This window comes from Cupressus sempervirens, chromosome 2 (assembly GCF_028749045.1).
Source record: "Cupressus sempervirens isolate cs-2001-9-10 chromosome 2, ASM2874904v1, whole genome shotgun sequence".
Taxonomy (NCBI): domain Eukaryota; kingdom Viridiplantae; phylum Streptophyta; class Pinopsida; order Cupressales; family Cupressaceae; genus Cupressus; species Cupressus sempervirens.
The window spans coordinates 744,690,245-744,709,432 of record NC_143119.1 but is presented as its reverse complement, the minus strand read 5'-3'; the positions used below and the strand labels follow the sequence as shown (position 1 = coordinate 744,709,432).

Sequence of the window (19,188 nt, the reverse complement as noted above, 5' to 3'; positions counted from 1 at the left end):
TCCCAAAATATGTTCTTCTAGCTATTGAGAACATCTTTTCGAACCTCAGGTGTCTAATGTAGGAGCATCCCTAGTTGTCTTGCAATCCTGCATGTTGGAGGGATTTTGGCTTGAAGATGTGGACTCAGTCACCAATGGAGTGGTGCTTGATCGTTATTGGGCATAGTTCTGGCCTAGGAGCTCGATAGACAGTGGGAGTTTGACATACTCTATGGAGCTCGGTAGACACTGGGAGCTCGACATTGCTTATGGTTTGTTGATGCTCAACTTGGTCTTTTTGATGCTGGACTTGCTCTTGGTTCCTATTGGTGCCAAGTTGTCTGTGAGTCGACTTTGGGTATTTACTTTGTGTTGTAGCCTACTTGTGGCTCAACATATATTTAATGTATGGGTTTTAATTTAATTTGTAATGAACTTAGCTGACTTGTGGCTTAGATGGGTATAAGCAAGGGGGTTTTGTGGAGTCTTTGGACATTAGATCATCTAGCTCAGAGAAGAGGATGATGGGTAAATGCAAACTTTGAAGGGCTAGTAGTTGCCACTTCAGAACTAGAGAATAACTTGGTGGACTTGAGGGTACAAGTGTGGATTCTTCTTGATGTTCTTATCCAGTTGTGGATCTAGACTAGTTGGGATTGGGTTTGTAAGTTGGATCTTGTGGGATTTTGCAGAATTGTTATTGTAATTGCTGTTGTATTTGGCCCTAACTCGAAAGGCCTTACGACCAAGAATATTGCATGTAATTAGTTATTTTATGAAGAAAGAATTATTTTTGATATCAGATCTTGTATCTGGTGTTGTGTTTCCGCTATGTGGTTATTTGCTAGGGGCTAGGACATCTCCTTTGGGGATTCTCCTTCCTTGCATATGCATTAAAAATAAATTATACTAATTGAATTTGTTTATTTTATGTGCTTAAATCCCTTCCAATATCTTATACCCACAAATATTTAATCATGGAAAATTTTAAAGCAGAGACAACTACTCAAACGAGATCAATGATATATATGTAAGAATACACAATTATTAATTAACTAAAAAATAAAAATACAATTATTTATTAACTAAAAATTACAATATATTTTTAATTAATTAATTATAAAGCATTTTGTATTGTCTTAAAATTTGCATTGTAATCTGAAACAATTGAAATAAGATAGATTTATTTCCAAATATGTGTTAAACAAGGAGTCAAAGTTTATCGAAGTTGAATGTAATATGCTAAAAACTAAATTGAAATAAGATAGATTTATTTCCAAATATGTGTTAAACAAAGAGTCAAAGTTTATCGAAGTTGAATGTAATATGCTAAAAACTAATGAATATGAAATTATAGTAACTGGAGTGTATTTTTAAGATAGAAAATATGAATTATAGTAGAAAAAATTGCAACTATAATATTTAATACGATTGAATGTAATATGTTGAAAACAAATTATTAAGAAATATAGTAATTGAAGAGTTTAACTTTTCAGTCAAAATCTATCTATCTATCTATCTATATGGGTTGTAGTTTACAAACTTTTTAAACGTAAATGTGGTTTGTACACTTTTTATTGTCTATATTGCATAAAGTTATCAAATGAAACACTATTGAATAATAACTATCAAATAATATTGTCACGTGGGTTGAAGATTTTTAATTCTTCATCAATCATGCATAAAGTTTCTATAATAAATTCTTAATTTTTTAAAAGAAAAAGACAAAAACCTCACGAGAATAACAATCAACCGCTAATTATGAAAAAATCAATATATATTAAAAGTATATTATATATATATATATATATATTTTTTTTCTAAGAAAAAGACAACAATCAACCAATAAGATAAATATTTTCTATTCAATTATTAAAAAATCAATATATTTAAACTATATCAGTATACAATTAAATTAAAAAGTTGCTTTTCATGAATGCTAATTTTAGATCATTAGATAAACATTTATCTCAAAAATTAAATTATAAATAAAAGGTATTTTCTACAACAAACCAAAATACCATATCATGATTCTTTAGTCAGAGAAATATCACAATGCTTATTTTTTTCGTTCCACGTACTCAAGAACAGGCTGACATGGCCGATGATAAACCACAACTTCAAATTTCGCTCATCTAAATCTGCGAACGGACATTAACAGTGCATGCTATTTGCAGAAGATTATACTGCAATACCAAGCATAACTTTACACTCTCTTTGCTATTTTCGAACCCTCACTGATAAGGGTTTATGTACCAAAACTACTCTTTGTCGGCAAAATCCAAGCTTCACCAATTTCAAATTCGTAAGAAATTTATGACAAGCAAATTTGTTCTCATTCACCTGAATGTAGCAGTTATGCACTTTTGTTGTAGGACTCGGCCGATTTTTATCTGATTAGAGTACCCTAGCTACGTTGAATTTATATAGTTCATTTTTATGTTTTGAATTGGAATATAAGTAATTCAGTGATGTTAAACTGCATTTAATGTCGGTAAAAGTTGTCATAGGTCTTAATGTCTGTGTTCTTTTTTGCACTGAGGGTCGTTTGATAGTTCTATTTGGTCTAAGCTGGAATTTTATAGTCGTCGTTCCCAGGAAAAAAATCTGCTTTAGAGTTACATTTTCTTACCCCTACAAGTTTATGGTGACTGGGTTGATTTGGCCTCTTTATTTGTGAAAATTGCAGATTCCCCACAATATAGATTAATGTTTTTGCTTTCCGTTGTGATGAGATATCTTGGTCGGTTGTATATTGCATTCCATAAATAGTTTCAGGATTCTTATGTATTCTGGCAATTAAATATCTACCTAGATTTTTGCTTGGAGGGCTTTTTCCCACTTTCTTGGCATTTTTATGGAAAAAAATTAGCTTCCCTGGACTCTAAGGTGTGCATTTGTAGTTAATTATGTTTTGCCTTTTGAATATGGGCAGAGCCTGTCAAGTCTTCCATCAAATTGTTGTTTATCTGTTTCTTTTAAACTTAATTGTATAGGAAAGGCAGGAAGGAAGAGATTGCATATGAGATTTGAATCCTTGGAATAGCTTGCAGGCGTGGAATAGTCATTTTTTCGTCAGTAAAAAGAAGAAAGTGCAGATGAATGTAGGCGGAGTCATCAGGATCAGCGCAGGAAAACAGTCTCTACACTGTTCATTTCTTCCGTCAGTGTCTGCAGACAAGTTTTCATTTCCCGACCATGGAAGTGTGTTGTTTGCTACTAGTGTTTGGAAACATGTAGTGCTTGCGAAGAAAAGTTTGAATTCCACAGCACAAAGTAAATCTGCCAAGCAGATACAAATAAAGGCTTTGAAGGCAATTAGAGAGGGTGTACATGATTTCTCAATGTCTTCCACTAACGAGGCATCGAGCACAATCTCTACAGTTAAGGGCGAAAATTCTAGGCTTGAGCCTGAGGTACAACGTTCACTGGAGGCTCTCTTACTGCTTCAGAAGTCTATGCTAGAGAAACAGTGGTATCTTAATCTTGATCAAAGCGAATGCAGAGAATTTGATCTTTTGAAAAGCAGAAGAACAGGAGTTGTCCGTTCAGGGAAAGCATCTGCAAGGCAGCGGCGCCAGAATGCAAGAAGGAAGTCTTTGACTGAGAATTTCGTCAAATCAGAACTCAATATTCAAATGGGAGATCAAAGCAGTGAGGAGCGCGTGGCTATGCAATTGGGATCACTTGGGGAAGCCAGTCCAACCTCAATAAAGGGTATGCTAAGTCAAAAGTTACTTACTCACGAGGAGGTTTTACACTTGTCAAAGAAAATCCAGAATGGCATTGCCTTACAAAAACACAGATTAAGGTTAGTCCATCATTGTATATTTGGATAAGTCAGTTTTAGGTTACTTGGTAGTTCCTAGCCTTTAGCTGGTCCCTTTTTCTAAGAATATATTCTCTATTGTGCAAGAATTGGACACTATCATCTCCATCACTACCATTGTGTTTATAAGAAATGTTAGATGGCTGGAAAGTTATTTAAAAAAAAAATTCAATCTACTTTTCCAATCGATACATTGCTTTCCAAGCTCTTGGTTTTTTCTCTTGAAATTGCTTATCAATTTCATGAATTCTTGGAGCTCTTTTTCTCTTCAAAGCTTTTCCTACGAGTAAACTACACCTTGAAGTTTCTTGTCAATTATAGTAAGACTTAATTATAGTAAGACACATAACAGTTACTGTTAGAAAAACCCTAGAGGAGCCACAAAGAGGAACCACTTTGAAACGGTGTGGTACGTAATTGGCTCAATTATTCCTGATACAAATGTTCACAGCAAACCTTTAGTTTATTATGTGGCTGACCCAATGGAAATCTATTGAAATGCGACATAAATGGGCTATAAATCAACATGGCACTCAGTTGCAATCTGCTATCTACGTCCTTTAGGACGATTTTAATGTGTTCATGCTTCAGATATAAGTGTACATTATAAAATTACAGATTCATAAGCATTCTAATGCTAATAAACATGTTTTGTATCATTAGTACATGTTGCTAAATATGAAATCAATTATTTTCATCGATGAACTATCTGTAACTACGAAGAAAATGCAAATGTCCCATACACCATATACAATGATTACTCGTCCTCTTATATATCGTAATGCTTAGTCTATTGTGCCATTTCAGCAAGGAAATATTTAAACGAATGCAATGAACAACACAATCCACACAGTATCCTAACGGAACACAAGGATTAGCCCTACATAAATCCATTGTTGTAAAATATTCAAGCAAAAAGCTATGCTTTTTTCATCCGGAAATACAAATAAAAGCCCTCTTGGAGCTTTTTGGCAATTTATGAGCATTTTGGCAATTTACAACTCCTCTCAGCTGTGAAAGGTGTTATAATCTCCCTATTTCTGTCCATTTGCATGTTTTCAAATTTGGAATTTGCTGACCTGTTATAAGACATGTAACCTATAATGTTAATGCAGATTTAAATTGAACACTTCATCTCTTAGTGATTAGGACCCTTTTCTCTACCAGCTGATGCTCCCATTTCTCTATAATAGACACTTATTAAAACTGTTTTGCTGATCTTACAAAGATATGAACAGAAGGAAACAAACTCAACATAGATAACTATAAATCTATAACAAAGCTCTAAGACACAGCTATTGACTAAATGGAAAGACAAGAATTTAGCTTGTGATCAGGCCTGATATGAAAACTTTTGTATGGGTTGACCCAATTAAATTCTATTTGTCCGGACCTATTCCAATTTCTAGCTCCTGTATGTTTCTATTTTATCCATGCGTATAATTGTAGCATTTTGTAAGGGTTTTTCTTTTTTTTTTCTTCTCAGTAATATATTTTGATTTTTTTAATAGTAAAGCATAAGTACAAAGTAGTTTTAATAATAGCAGAAACCCTAACTCTCCCTGCAATACCGAAATGAAGTTACAGGTGTGTCTGAAAATCTCCACCAACCCTACCAACAACTAACCCTTCCTTGGCATTTGTAGAAACACATACAGGTTTTCTCAAAAAGAAACAGAGCATTCTATCATGTCATCAACCCCAGAAACAATTACACAGTTCACAGAAAAACAGACCCATTATAAACAAAAAATCAACTTTCAAAAAAGCATCACTCGAAAACAAACAGAATCTATGGAACCCTTATAATCCCCTCCTCATCTTGTTGGCACCACACCGTGCTTCTTCCTTCTGCCATTGCATGCACAAAGTCACTCATTCATTCTCTCCTCATTATGCCAGCAACATTGTTCTCGAATCTCCCCCAGTTCATCTCTGTGTGCCTAGAGCCACTTGTTCATTCTCTCATCCTCATCCTCTGTCCATCCAACCACCTGCTTCATTTCTTCAATGTCTTCATCCAGCAAGTAAATCATCACAACCAATTTTAGTGCTTGCCATCCACAACGGGCATCCTTAAATCTTTGCCACTGACGTTTCTCATCAAATCACCACACAAATTGGGTGTATTTGGTCACTTCAATCTTCTCCAAGCCACCTTGTCGAACAAACAAATTTATCCCCAACCCTGGAATTAACCACTCAAGGATGTTATCCAAGCCCCCAAATTCTTGTGCGACAATGATCTCCATCACCACTCTGACAATCTCTTTCGCTTCACCTAACTGCAAATCCCGAGCCATAACCATAGAGAACACATCTTTGTTTGTTCTATTGCAGTTTTCCACTTCATTAAACATCTCTTCCAGGATTATCATCACACTATCTGTTAATTTCTCCTCTTCAAACACAAATAATTTATCTAACCTTTTCTTTGTGATTTGGCCATGAAAAGGGCTTTGTTGCTTGGGGGAGGTGAAAGTGAAAGTTGTCTCCATCTTTTTGCATTCATGCTAGAACACACATTCCAAATGACTTTAATGTCTCGAAATTAATCACCCTATGCCAAGTTTTAAAGGCGAAAATCTCGGACTTCACCCACAATAAGTGCAATGTTCATCAAAGAGTTGTATGTCACATAATCCCCCTTCCACAATAACTCCATCATCCCCATATGCTGCCCCCAATGCGTGCAACATCTCTTAGCGCTTTTCAAAGATAAAGGAAAGGTAACAGTTATTTGATTCAAACTCTGTTGTCCATCAATAGGCCTCTAAAGTCCTCAATCCTAATCTCTTCCACTTTTAATAATAAAGCCTATTATGAGAGAGTGACTACCTTATTCCCTTGTCTTCAGACATGCATGATGTTATAATCTTCTAGGGAGCCAACTAGTCATTTATTTGGTCTATGTAATTCTGAAGATGTCGGGCTTGCATGTCACCTTTAACTATAGCATTCACTATTATTTGCATAGTAATATGGGGACGCGTGCCCCCCCCCCCCCCCCCCCTTGTGCCCCACATCCCAGAGACTTCAATGCACCAGGGACTTTGGGACTCCGTCCCCCCATCCCCAATGGCATCCCCTCCTTCCCAGCGACGCCACCAAATTTTTCCACCTCCACCAATGTAACATCCGGATTTTCTGGGTCTAATTGTTGTATCTCGTCCCATTCTTCACGAGAAAGCATTCTTACAGTGCCCTGCTCAGGGGGAGCCTTTCTTGCTTTCTGCTCTATTCGTTCTTGCTCTTTTGAATAATCATACTGCAAACAATGCTATCAACTAAGGTTTTCCTTTTCCCTTTCCAGGATTGCGTGCAATAACAAGATAATCAGAAGAAACTAACCATCATAAGAAGCTTCATAGTTACTGCAATGGCGACTGCAAACAAAATCATGGGAGCTGTTGCAGTGTCTAGATAAGCTTTCGACCCAGGTACTCTTACCAAGACTGCCTGTTCACTGCGTTTCTTCTTCATCTTCTTCATTTGCATTAATTTCTTCTTCAGAATTTGGCTGGGTGAGCTTGCACTTGCATCAGTGTGTATGTAACCCTGCAAATGCCATTGGAATCTATTGCAAAAGCGAGAGCCCAGCATTTCAATTTACCTGTATTCTAAAAAGACGGCTTAGAAGGCAAGATTTTTTGGAATGAGATTCTGATATCCGTAAGACATTTTGTAATACAAGGACATCAAAGGAAAGAGATCATATCAATTTCCAGAAATGATCAAAATTGGCTCACTGTGAGTGCATTCAATTTTAGTAGGGAACTAATAGGATAAATGGATCTAGATTACAAAATGTAACTAAGCACCAAACATAAACATCACACATGGAAAAAAATCCTAAAACAGTTGAACAAAAAAGCACAGAGCTAAGTATGTTGCCGCAGTTGGAATCGTCTGGAAATGATACAGGTCGAACCCGGGTGATTTTGAGGCTGACGTGACGAATTTCCTTGGTACTCTGTTTTGATATTCAATTCAAATTTAAGCAATATTCCATACTGTATATTATCTTTTACTAAGAAAGAAAGTTATTAAAAAGAATCTACAGAATAATACATATTTGGATATTATGGTGAAAAACAATTCTTTAACTGGATCAATGCTATGGCAGTCGATTTAAAACTTGAATATATATAAATTCGTAATGTCTGTAGTCAGCTTAATATATTCTATCCATTACAAATAAAGTAAAAGGCTGAATAGAAAAACGTATGGTTCATACTTTCATTAACAATGAAAAACGTGTGTCAAACTTGCATAGGTTTAAACCTATGTCCGACTCAGCATTATGAAAAGGTAAATAAAGTAATGCAAATCAGCTCCTTACGTGACATATTGTCAATGCAACCTGAAAAGGTTTCCGCCTGTCTCCAACCTGCCTCTCTGTTCTGTATCCCACGGTGAATGATATTGTTATGAAAGGATACAAGTAATCCAGAATCGGGTGTTACTGACACAGTATTACTGAGCAAGGAAATCAATGAAAATTCATGTATGAAAGAAAGCCGATTACCAGCTTTTATGCCGAGTTACATTGATGGTTTTATAATAAAGTTACGGGCCAGACCTTCATAGAACATGACAACTTTTAAAAGGATAAATAACAGGATTCGAGCCTTTACCACAGTCATATACTATAGGGAAAAGAAAGGATGATCCTTGCAATGAAAAACATTGGTTTTACATGCAATCGACTTTTACTTCCACATACTAATATTATATGAAATTATGATATGATCTGTTGGCACAAGATTTAAACTCTGCATTCGTAATATAAAAGGAATGGTAAAATGACCATACGAATTGAATTTTAGACTTCTTACAACTTCCTCTCTCTGTTACTGATTCCTGAGAAAGCCGCACATGTTCAACCTACCTATCTCGTTTAGTGACCCGCGGAAGATGGCATTGATGTGATGCAAGGTAAAATTTTATCTGTACTGGGTTTAGTCACCATTGTTAACAGGGAACTCGACTGCTAGAACAAGAATAGGAAGGCCGTTGAAGTGTACGAGAAAGTATATCCCACAAGACCATAAGAATTCCATAATATAAAATGGGGCCAGACCTTTCGGCTACCATTGGTTACAAGATGACCATCCGAATACCAATCAAATCAAATTATAAAAAGAAGGAAAATAATTAAAAGATTGGAAAAGTTAATGATTATACAATCCAAATCGCCAAATATTAAATTGATTTGCTATGCCGAGCATTATCATTTAAGAGCAAAGAATATTAAATTGAAAAGGAATAAGTTGGAAAGTTGTAATTCGAAAATTATAATAATTCTAAAGTTATTATAATTCGAATATTATTAAAATCTTATATGCACTTATAAACATCACTTAGTTGATTATTAAATTATAATGGTGCTAAATGATTTTATATTTAAATGTACGTAATAAATAATTATTAAGAACAATATAATGAAAGATAAATTAAAATCCTTTAAGATACGTTTTATATTTTAACTCAATTTATTTTATTTAAATAACTCATGCAATTCCACAGATGTATCTTGTTACACTTCGCTAGGTCCTTTACCCATCTGCCAGCGATGGTGATGCTTTGCTTAATTCTTTTCTGACAATGCTTCAACCCCTTCGACATGCTCCCTGCAAGGAATTTCTTCATAATTAAATTATAAATTATAAATAATCATATCAGTTAACCTTTCATCTTAATTCCATGAATTCGCAATTAACGATCAACTATCATGTCATCTTCACTTGAAATCATAATGACCATTTTACCATTTCGCCATATTATATCAAATTAAACTGCCAACTAACTTCATGTGAACCTCAACGTCTATATTTCAAGCTAGGTCAAAAATTGGGATGTAACAACCGAGGATGGAGGACATCCCGATATTGACTATTTGCAGATTCAACTATTTATGTTTAATGTTCGATGTTCCAATTCAATGCAATGTTCAAACATTTACTCTTTTACATTTTTATATCTTATATTGCAATACATATTTTCATAACTTGCATTTTAAGTGCCATATGCATATATACATACCCCCCTCCTATCCCCCATCGCCGTCCCCACATAGTCCCTAAATTAAGGCCTCTGTCCCCCCGTCTCGAAAACTTGTCCCCCCGTCCCCCAGGGCGGTGTAACTATGATTATTTGTGAATCTCCTACTTTTTCGAGCTCTTAAACTTTTTGCTGCCAAAACAGTTAGTGATGCTGCCTCAGCCTCAACTACATTGTTTGTTCCATCAACCAATCTTTAACCCCCACAAACAATTAAGTTACCTTCCCAATCTCGAATAATAAATCCCGCTTCTAAAGGGCCTAGGCTGTCCTTAGAGGCACCATCAAAATTGCACTTCCACAATCCCTCAATTGGTTTTACCCACATTACATCGCTTACCACCTCAGATGATGGATTAACCCATCTAAGCCCCATCGCAAGCTAAGGGTTTATCATTTTAATAAACAAAATGTTTATGAGAAATTCATAAGCATTTGGCTGCATTCTGCCTCTAATTGATGAAGTCAACATCTAAAGCTTCCTGCCTAATTTTCTTATTTCCATAGGGACGCATCCCCTATGGTTTTTGATGCAGGAGCATCCAGTGGTGTAAGGGCAATCCTTTATCACCCAAAAATATGCTTAGAGATAGTTTCTGTTTAATGTGTTTTTATTTCTGGATACCCATTTGGGTCAAATAAAAGTTCCAACTCTTACAGTTCCACTATTAGTTTTTTGGGTTAGAGTTTTTAAGCACCTTGGGATACTTGTAAATGCAGAAAATGAGTTATTTTGTAATAGAGCAAAAATTATGATGAGTTAGAGGGTGTAATTTGGAGGGATGACTATACTTATAATTTAAAGCGCTCCAGAAAAGGAATCAGGTCAAAAGGCTTTATGGTTAGAAAGTTATTGCAGTTTTAAGTTTCCTGGAGACCTCCTAAGAGTGCTTCAAAGTCAGATTTGAGGCACTAAACGACCTTGTACGGGGCCGAAAAATGGGGGATGAGCAAAGCTCTTTTATATGGCTATACAGCGCTTCGAGAGCTTTTTGAAAATGTAAACGGTTCGTCAATCGGAGTCCCAAATCAAAAGTGATGCCTCCCGGAAGTTGGACTACCATTTTTGGATTCTTCTAATTTTACACCGACTTCTAATGTGACTTCTAGAACCTTCTGTTTTGGCGGTGGATGCCAACTGGTGTATTCTAGAATGTATTCCTAACCCTAAACGAATTGGGGTCTATTTAAGAACTTTTTTGGCATTGTAAAGGCAGTTCTTAGTGGAGTTAGAGGGAAGGTATTGTGTGGAGGATTTCTTTTTCCAGAATCATACTATTGTAAGCCCATAGGGCTTTTTTCATTGATAATAATATTTCCCTTTTTTGTGTGTTCATTCTGGTCTTTGGTTGTGTCTCCATCAAGTGGTATCAGAGCAGGTTTTCTTGAGTGTGTAGACAAAGCACCGACTGTGAGGTAGTTTGCACCAAGACTGTGTGGTTGTGGGTTTGAGACAAGAAGATGCCTCCATGAAGGGAACGTGGTGGAAGGGCCGAAGTTGTTACTCCTGAGGGTAGAGCCCTCTAGAGACAAGTTGATGCAGGAGCATCCAGAGGTATAAGGGCAATCCTGTGTCACTAAAAAAAAATGTACCTAGATATAGTTTCTATTTCATGTGTTTTCATTTTTGGATACCCATTTGGGTCAAATAAAGGTTCCAACTCTCACAGTTCCACTATCAGTGTTCTAGGTTAGAGTATTTGAGCACCTTGGGATACGTGTAAATGCCGAAAAAATAGGACTATGTAATTGAACTATAATTATGGTGGATTAGAAGGTGTAAATTGGAGGGAGGATTAAAATTGTAATTTAGAACATTCCAGAAAAAGAATCAGGTCAAAAGGCTGCACGGTTTGAAAGTTATCGCAGTTTTTCGATTTCTGGAGACCTCCTAAGAATGCTTCAAAGTCAGGTTCAGGGCATTAAATGACCTTGTATAGGGCCGAAAAATGGGGAACTAGCGAAGCTGGTTCACAGGGCTATAGAGCGTTTCGAGAGCTTTCCGAAAATGTAAATGGTTCGTCAATCGGAGCTATGGTTCAAAAGTTATGCCTCTCGGAAGTTTGGTTACCGTTTCTGGATTCTTCTAGTTTTGCGCTGACTTCTAACGCGGCTTCTGGAGCCTTCCATTTTCGCGGTGGATGCCAACTAGCACTTTCTAGAATGTATTCCTAATCCTTAACCCTTTGGGGTCTATTTAAGGACACTTCTGGCATTGTAAAAGACACTTCGGAGTGGAGTTTGAGAGAAGGTACTGGGAGAAGAAATTATCTCCAGATTTATGCTATTGTAAGCCCATAGGGCATGTTTTGGAGTCTGTTTCTCTGTACTAAGTGTACTAGCATATTTTCATAGTTAATAAAACTTTCCCTTTCCTGTTTGTGTCCATTCTGTGCTTGGGTTGTGTCTCCATCACAAGTTCAAGCATTGCAGGAGGAGATCCGTAGAGGATTGAATGTTGCCGTAGGCAACGAAAGTGAGGAAGAAAATGAAGAAGAAGAAAATATTGGACAGGAAGGGGAAGGTGAAGAGGAAGTGCTAAATCAGGCAGAGGAGAGGCTTTTTAGGGCCATTTCTAAGCTTGAAAAAAGACCTAAAATTGATGTGGGTATGTTTTCAAGAACTCTAAACCCGGATGAGTTGATCGATTAGATCAATGAACTAAAGGAGTATTTTGAGTATGAGGATATCAAGGACCTAGAGAGGGTTAAGTTTGTGAAGGCCAAAATGAAAGGCCATGCCAAAATCTGGTGGCAAGAGATTCAGCTAGAAAGAAGTAGAAGAGGAAAGGAGAAAATCACAAGGTGGGATCGCATGGTGGACAAACTAAAGAAGTGGTTCATTCCTGTTGATTACGGGCTTGATTTGTTCAAGAAATTGCCAGGGTTAAAGCAAGCAGGAAAATCTGTCTAGGAATATATAGAGGAATTTTATCGACTTCTTATTAGGGTAGGGCATGCAGAAGCTAATAAGGAGAAGGTTGCCCATTACCTCAGTGGATTATGACCTAGCATTCAAGAGGAGTTAAGTCTGGTTAAAATGACTAGCATTGAAGAGGCATACCAATTTGCCCTGTGAGTTGAAGAGAAGCTAAACAAAAAGTTTGATGGAAGGCAAAGAGGGTGCGGTCAAGGAGTAAGGGGTGGTGGTAGGTCATTTGGAGGCCGAAATGAGACCCAGAAGAAAAATTAAGATGTGGTACTAGCAGGAACCAGAGGAACGAGGGTTTCAATTGCTCCCATGATCAAAACTTTGGAGATTAGAGAGGAAGAGGCAGAGGACGTGGACAAGGTTTAGGAAGAGGAGGCTTTCGAGGTACTTGTTTTCATTGCAATAAAGAAGGTCATCGTGCATTTGAATGCCCTCAATGACAAGGATAGATAGGAGAGCTGATGGTCAAGCAAGGGTTGTTCATGTGGATGCAGAAAGAGGAGAGGTTTTCGTAAATGAAAAGGTCTTACTAAGCGGTGAGACTGAACTTGGACAAAGGAGGAGTTTGTTTCATACCAGGTGCAAGTGCGAGGATAAGTGTTGTGATGTGATTGTTGATGGTGGCAACACTGACAACTTGGTGTATGAGGAGATGGTCTCTAAGCTAAAGCTCAAGAGGGAGAAACACCCCCAACCCTATTGGATTGCTTGGGTGAAGGATAATCATAAGGTCCTGGTTAGTGAATAGTGTTTGGTGAAGTTCAAGATTGGGAGTTACCATGATGAAGTTCTCTGTGACATTATTCCAATGGATGTTTGCTATTTATTGTTGGGAAGACCGTGGCAATTTGATAGACATGCTATACATGATGGTTATGCAAATACGTACTCTTTGACAAAGGATGGAGTTCGCCACAAATTGAAGCCCTTGATAAAGGAAGGTGAAAAGGTATGCAATAGTGCTAGGATATGTCTTGTTGATTGAAGAAATTTTTTGGATGGTATGAAACATTAGTGTATGTGTTATGCTTTGATTCCTAGAAGAGGTAAAGAAGGTAGTAGTGAAATTCCACCTGAAGTTTCAGGCCTATTAAGTGAGTATGGAGATGTCATCTCTGATAATGTTCTAGAAGGATTGCCACCAGTAAGGTAGATCAGTCATCATATAGATTTAATCCTTGGAGCTAGTTTGCTTAACAAGGCTGCTCATAGGATGACTCCTACTGAAACTGAAGAGCTAAACAGACAAGTTCAGGAGCTATTGAGGAAGGGTTTGATTCGAGAGAGCTTGAGTCCATGTGCAGTACTTGCAGTACTGGCACCAAAGAAGGATGGAGAGTGGAGAATGTGCATAGATTCTCGAGCTATAAACAAAATAACCATCAAGTATCGGTTTCCTTTGCCAAGAATGGATGATTTTATGGACTGCTTGAGTGGAGCTCAGTACTTCACAAAGATAGATCTAAAGAGTGGCTATCATCAGATACGGATACGAGAGGGAGATGAGTGGAAGACTGCATTCAAGACCAAGGAGAGTCTATATGAGTGGTTAGTCATGCCCTTTGGACTGACCAACGTACCAAGCACCTTCATGCAGCTTATGAATGAGGTACTAAATAAATTCTTGGGAAAATTTGTTATTCTCTAATTGGATGATATTTTAATTTTCAGTAAGACTTTGGATGAACATTTATTGCACATTTGTAGTGTCCTTGAAAGGTTGAGGGAAGATAAAATGTTGATTAATTTGAAGAAATGTAGCTTTGTAAAAAGAGTTAGTCTACTTGGGGTTTGTTGTATCATCTGAAGGTCTCAAAATGGATCCAGAGAAGGTAAAGGCCATCTTGGAATGGCCTACTCCAAGGTTTGCTACTGAGGTGAGATCATTTCATGGTCTAGTTAGTTTTTACAGGAAGTTCATTAAGAATTTCAGTGGCATATGTGCACCCTTGACTGAAACAATAAGGGGGGATAGGAAAGAGTTCAAGTGGACTACAACAGCTGCAAGGAGTTTTGAATTGTTGAAGAAGAAGGTGACAGAACAACTTGTGTTGGCATTTCTTGATTTTAGTAAAGTGTTCTCGGTAGATTGTGATGCTAGTGGCAGTGCTATTGGGGCTGTATTGAGCCAAGAAGGTAAGCTTATTGCATATTTTAGTGAAAAATTGAATGATGCAAAGAAGAAGTATTCTGTTTATGATCAAGAATTCTATGCAATCGTCCAGGCCTTAAAGAAATGGAGGCATTATTTATTGCCGAAAGAATTTGTATTGTATACTGATCACCAGGCATTATAGTACCTAAATAGCTAAGGTAAATTGAATCAGAGACATATGAAGTGGGTAGAGTTCATGCAGAGCTATACATTTGTGTTGAAACATAGAAGTGGAAGGTCTAATAGGGTTGCAGATGCATTGAGTAGGAGACAATTGTTACTTATAGTAATGCAGGTTGAAGTGGTTGGGTTTGATGAACTCAAGAATCTGTACCCAGAGGATCTTGATTTTGCTGAAGCGTGGAAGGCTTGTAAAGAACCTGTTACTGTAGATAGAACCAGGTGGCTAGATTATTTGATTTTGGATGGTATGCTATTCAAGGGCAGTCAATTATGCATTCTCAGGAGTTCCATAAGGGAAAACTTGATCAAAGAGAAACACAGTGGGGGAATGGCAGGACACTTTGGTCGAAATAATACCATTGCCATTCTTAGAGAACATTATTTTTGGCCTCAAATGTCACAAGATGTGAAGAAATTTGTGCAGAGTTGTCAAGTATGTCAAGCAGCCAAAGGATTTAGTCACAATACTGGACTTTATCAGCCATTGCCTTTTCCATCAAAGCCTTGGGAGGACATAAGTATGGATTTTGTTCTTGGATTGTCGAGGACACAAAGGGGTAATGACTTAGTGTTTTTGGTGGTTGATAGGTTCTCCAAGATGGCACATTTCATCCCATGCCACAAGACTCATGATGCTGTACATATTGCAGATTTGTTTTTCAGAGAGGTGGTGAGACTACATGGTCTCCCAAAGAGTATTGTTTCTGATAGTGATACTAAATTTGTGGGGTATTTTTGGAGGACTTTATGGAAGAAGTTGAGGTTCAGTTCTACACATCATTTGCAGTTTGACGGATAGATCGAAGTGGTAAATAGAAGTCTGGGCAATTTGCTAAGGTGTTTAGTGGGAGATAAGCCCAAGGGATGGGATTTGATTCTGCCACAAGCAGAATTTGCTTACAATAATTCTGTAAATAGGAGTACTGGTAGATCACCATTCCAAATTGTGTATGGAAGTGGCCCAAGGACTGCACTAGAATTAAGGAAGATGGAGCAAGGGGAGAGGACAAGTGCCGAGGTAGAAGAATTTGCTGAACATATCAAGAGCCTACATGAGGAGGTTGATGCACACATCACCAAGATGAATCAACAGTACAAAGCCAGGGCAGATCAAAGGAGGAGACATAAGGAGTTCCAAGTAGGGGATCTGGTTATGGTACACTTACGAAAGGAACGGTTTCCAGTGGGTACTTACAACAAGCTGAAGATGAAGAAATTTGGCCCCTGTAGAATTTTGAAGAAACATGACTCGGGAAATGCATATGAGGTGGAGTTGCCAGATGGGATTCACATTTCTCCTATCTTCAACATTGCAGACTTAATTGAATATCATGATGATGGTGTAGATGAGGGGTTGATGTTGGAGCCATGTCCGATTCTTACTTCTAAGAAGGAGGAGATGGAAGAGATTTTGGATAGTCATGTGGGCAGGAGTACCAGAAATAGGCAGTACGAAGAGTACCTGGTGAAGTGGAAAGGACGACCAATAGAGGAATCAACTTGGATATTAGCAGTGGAGGTTGCCCATTTGGGTTTTCTTCTACCATAAAGTGACAGGGTCACTTTTCAATCTACCTTGGGTGTTTGATGCAAGAGCATTCAGTGGTGTAAGGGCAATCCTGTACCACCCAAAAATATATTTAGAGATAGTTTCTGTTTAATGTGTTTTTATTTTTGGATACCCATTTGGGTCAAATAAAGGTTCCAACTTTCATAATTCCACTATTAGTTTTCTGGGTTAGAGTTTTTAAGCACCTTGGGATGTGTAAGTGCAGAAAATGGGTTATTTTGTAATAGAGCCAAAATTATGATGAATTAGAGGGTGTAATTTGGAGGGATGATTATACTTGTAATTTAAAGCACTCCAGAAAAGGAATTAGGTCAAAAGGCTTTACGGTTAGAAAGTTATTGCAGTTTTAAGTTTCCTGGAGACCTCCTAAGAGCACTTCAAAGTCAGATTTGGGGTACTAAATGGCCTCGTACGGGGCCGAAAAATGGGGGAAGAGCAAAGCTTGTCCATCGGGCTATAGAGTGCTTCGAAAGCTTTTCAGAAATGTAAACGGTTTGTCAATCAGAGTCCCGGTTCAAAAGTTATGCCTCCCGGAAGTTGGACTACCATTTCTGGATTCTTCTAATTTTACACCGACTTCTAACGTGACTTTTGGAACTTTATGTTTTGGCGGTGGATGCCAACTGGCATAATCCAGAATGTACTCCTAACCCTAAATGAATTGGGGTCTATTTAAGAACTTTTCTGGCATTGTAAAAGTAGTTCTTAGTGGAGTTAGAGAGAAGGTACTGTGTGGAGGATTTCTTTCTCCAGAATCATACTATTGTAAGCCCATAGGGCATTTTTCATTGATAATAATATTTCCCTTTTCCTGTGTGTTCATTCTGGTCTTTGGTTGTGTCTCCATCAGTTTTGGGGTCGTACCCATACCAGAGATGAAATAGGGACACAGGGACGGATTTTGGCCATCCCCTTTTTGGCAAATTCGGAAACATCCCTTAAATGACCAAATTTTTTTGGCAGGAAACTTGGGGACGACCAGCAATACCGGGGATGGTTTTGCCGTCCCCTATCCATCCCCAAAATTGCTAGTCGTCCTTTTTTTTCCGGCCAATCTGGTAAAGGCAAAATGCCCCCCAAAAATCATTTTTTTCTAATTTTTGTTGTCTGTGCGACCCCCTAGTCCTCTTAAAGACATAAAATCATGCAACCCATATTTGGTTCATTAAAACACAACTCTTCTAATCATTTTTTAGATTTGACATACTTCCTAAGAGGAAGAAAAGAAACATAGGAGCAGTAGCATCAGTGAGAAAAGATTGCGTTTAGTATTTACTAACTATTTTAGTTGGACTTCTCTTTATTTCATTCTGATTTCAGTATGATACTTGGAGCCTTTAGGCATTTTTATTTTTGCTATATATGTGTTTGATATTGTTATAATGAAAGTATTTAGTATTTGCCATTTGATAATATTCCATGTATTGATCTTCTAAAATGTCTATGGTGAATGATTTATCAATGTTATGATATGAAGATTTGAATTTTGTTTCTATATATAAAAAAATCCCCTATGTTTTTAATCGCTGTCCCTTGAGGTCCCGTCCCTTAAATTTTGGCTTTGACCCATACTTGTACTAGAAACACGTCCCCATCCCCTAAAACGTCCCCGTCCCGAAAACTCCATGGAGCATAGCTAGTAATTTTCAATTAGGAAAATTTAATTATTAAAAGCTATTTTATGAATTGCATGATTAAATTTTATTTAAAAAAAATGGTGAATCATGTATTGAACAAAGATACAATTGGCCTAATTGAACTCAATTTCTTTTGTATGTCGTCGCTTTATCATATCTAGTTGGTACCTTTAACAAGCTCATTGCTATCTTAGGCTACTGTTTTTTGTCATTCTATTCAAAGCGTCATCATATTTAAATAACTGGATCGCTACATCATTGCAGGCTGAAAACCAAGTTAGGTTATGAACCATCTAATGCAGAATGGGCTGCATCTATGGGTATCCCTGTCATGGTTCTAAATAGAAAGTTGATGGAGTCTTTTTTTGCTGAACAAAAAATGGTAGCGAGCAATATACGTCTTGTTGTATCAATAGCCCAGAAGTATGAATATACAGGTGTTGATATGAGAGATTTGATTCAGGTATATACTTTACTGGGTCCAAAATATAAGGTAGTCCATTTTTCAATCTTGTGGTACATAAACTTTCAGCTTTCAAGTAGTGCTTTTATATTACTTCTGGAGAGTGTTTTTCTTTGAAATATTTTTATGGCGGCGAAGGGGGTGAATATAAATGTATGTTTGATGTCTAACATTGTAGGAAGGCTTAACTGGGCTGAGACATGGAATTGAGAAATTTGATCCCTCAAGAGGTTTCAAGCTGTCAACTTATGTGTATTGGTGGATACGTCAGGTATTGTATCAGCTGATTCCAACCAAACATTTTGAATATGGTCATGATTATCCATTTTCCTTTTGGTATTAGACTTCATATATTTTATGTATTAAAGTAGCATTCTT

The 19,188-nt window shown here is 37.2% G+C and overlaps 2 protein-coding genes across 5 annotated transcripts in view; one reads left to right on the top strand and one right to left on the bottom strand.

Annotated features, from left to right (window-relative positions):
- Nucleotides 1-2,016: 2,016 nt before the first annotated feature.
- SIGA (sigma factor A) overlaps nt 2,017-19,188 on the top strand; it is a 33,015-nt gene continuing 15,843 nt past the window's right edge. The window contains exons 1-4 of one of the 4 annotated variants that reach the window (XM_089815295.1): nt 2,017-2,284; nt 3,033-3,790; nt 18,612-18,810; nt 18,989-19,081. In XM_089815295.1, coding sequence (XP_089671421.1) covers nt 2,144-2,284; nt 3,033-3,790; nt 18,612-18,810; nt 18,989-19,081 — 1,191 coding nt within the window. In that variant the 5' untranslated portion in view covers nt 2,017-2,143. Of the gene's footprint in view, nt 2,285-2,975; nt 3,791-18,611; nt 18,811-18,988; nt 19,082-19,188 lie in introns of all 4 variants that reach the window. The other 3 variants (XM_089815294.1, XM_089815297.1, XM_089815296.1) reach the window with 3 other exon arrangements.
- Nucleotides 5,917-7,549, bottom strand: LOC149575529 (uncharacterized). The gene is made up of 3 exons (XM_089812321.1): nt 7,160-7,549; nt 6,833-7,076; nt 5,917-6,194 (listed from the first exon to the last, which is right to left on the bottom strand). Exons 1-3 carry the CDS (start codon nt 7,409-7,411, stop codon nt 5,917-5,919), a joined length of 774 nt encoding a protein of 257 aa, XP_089668447.1. The 5' UTR covers nt 7,412-7,549.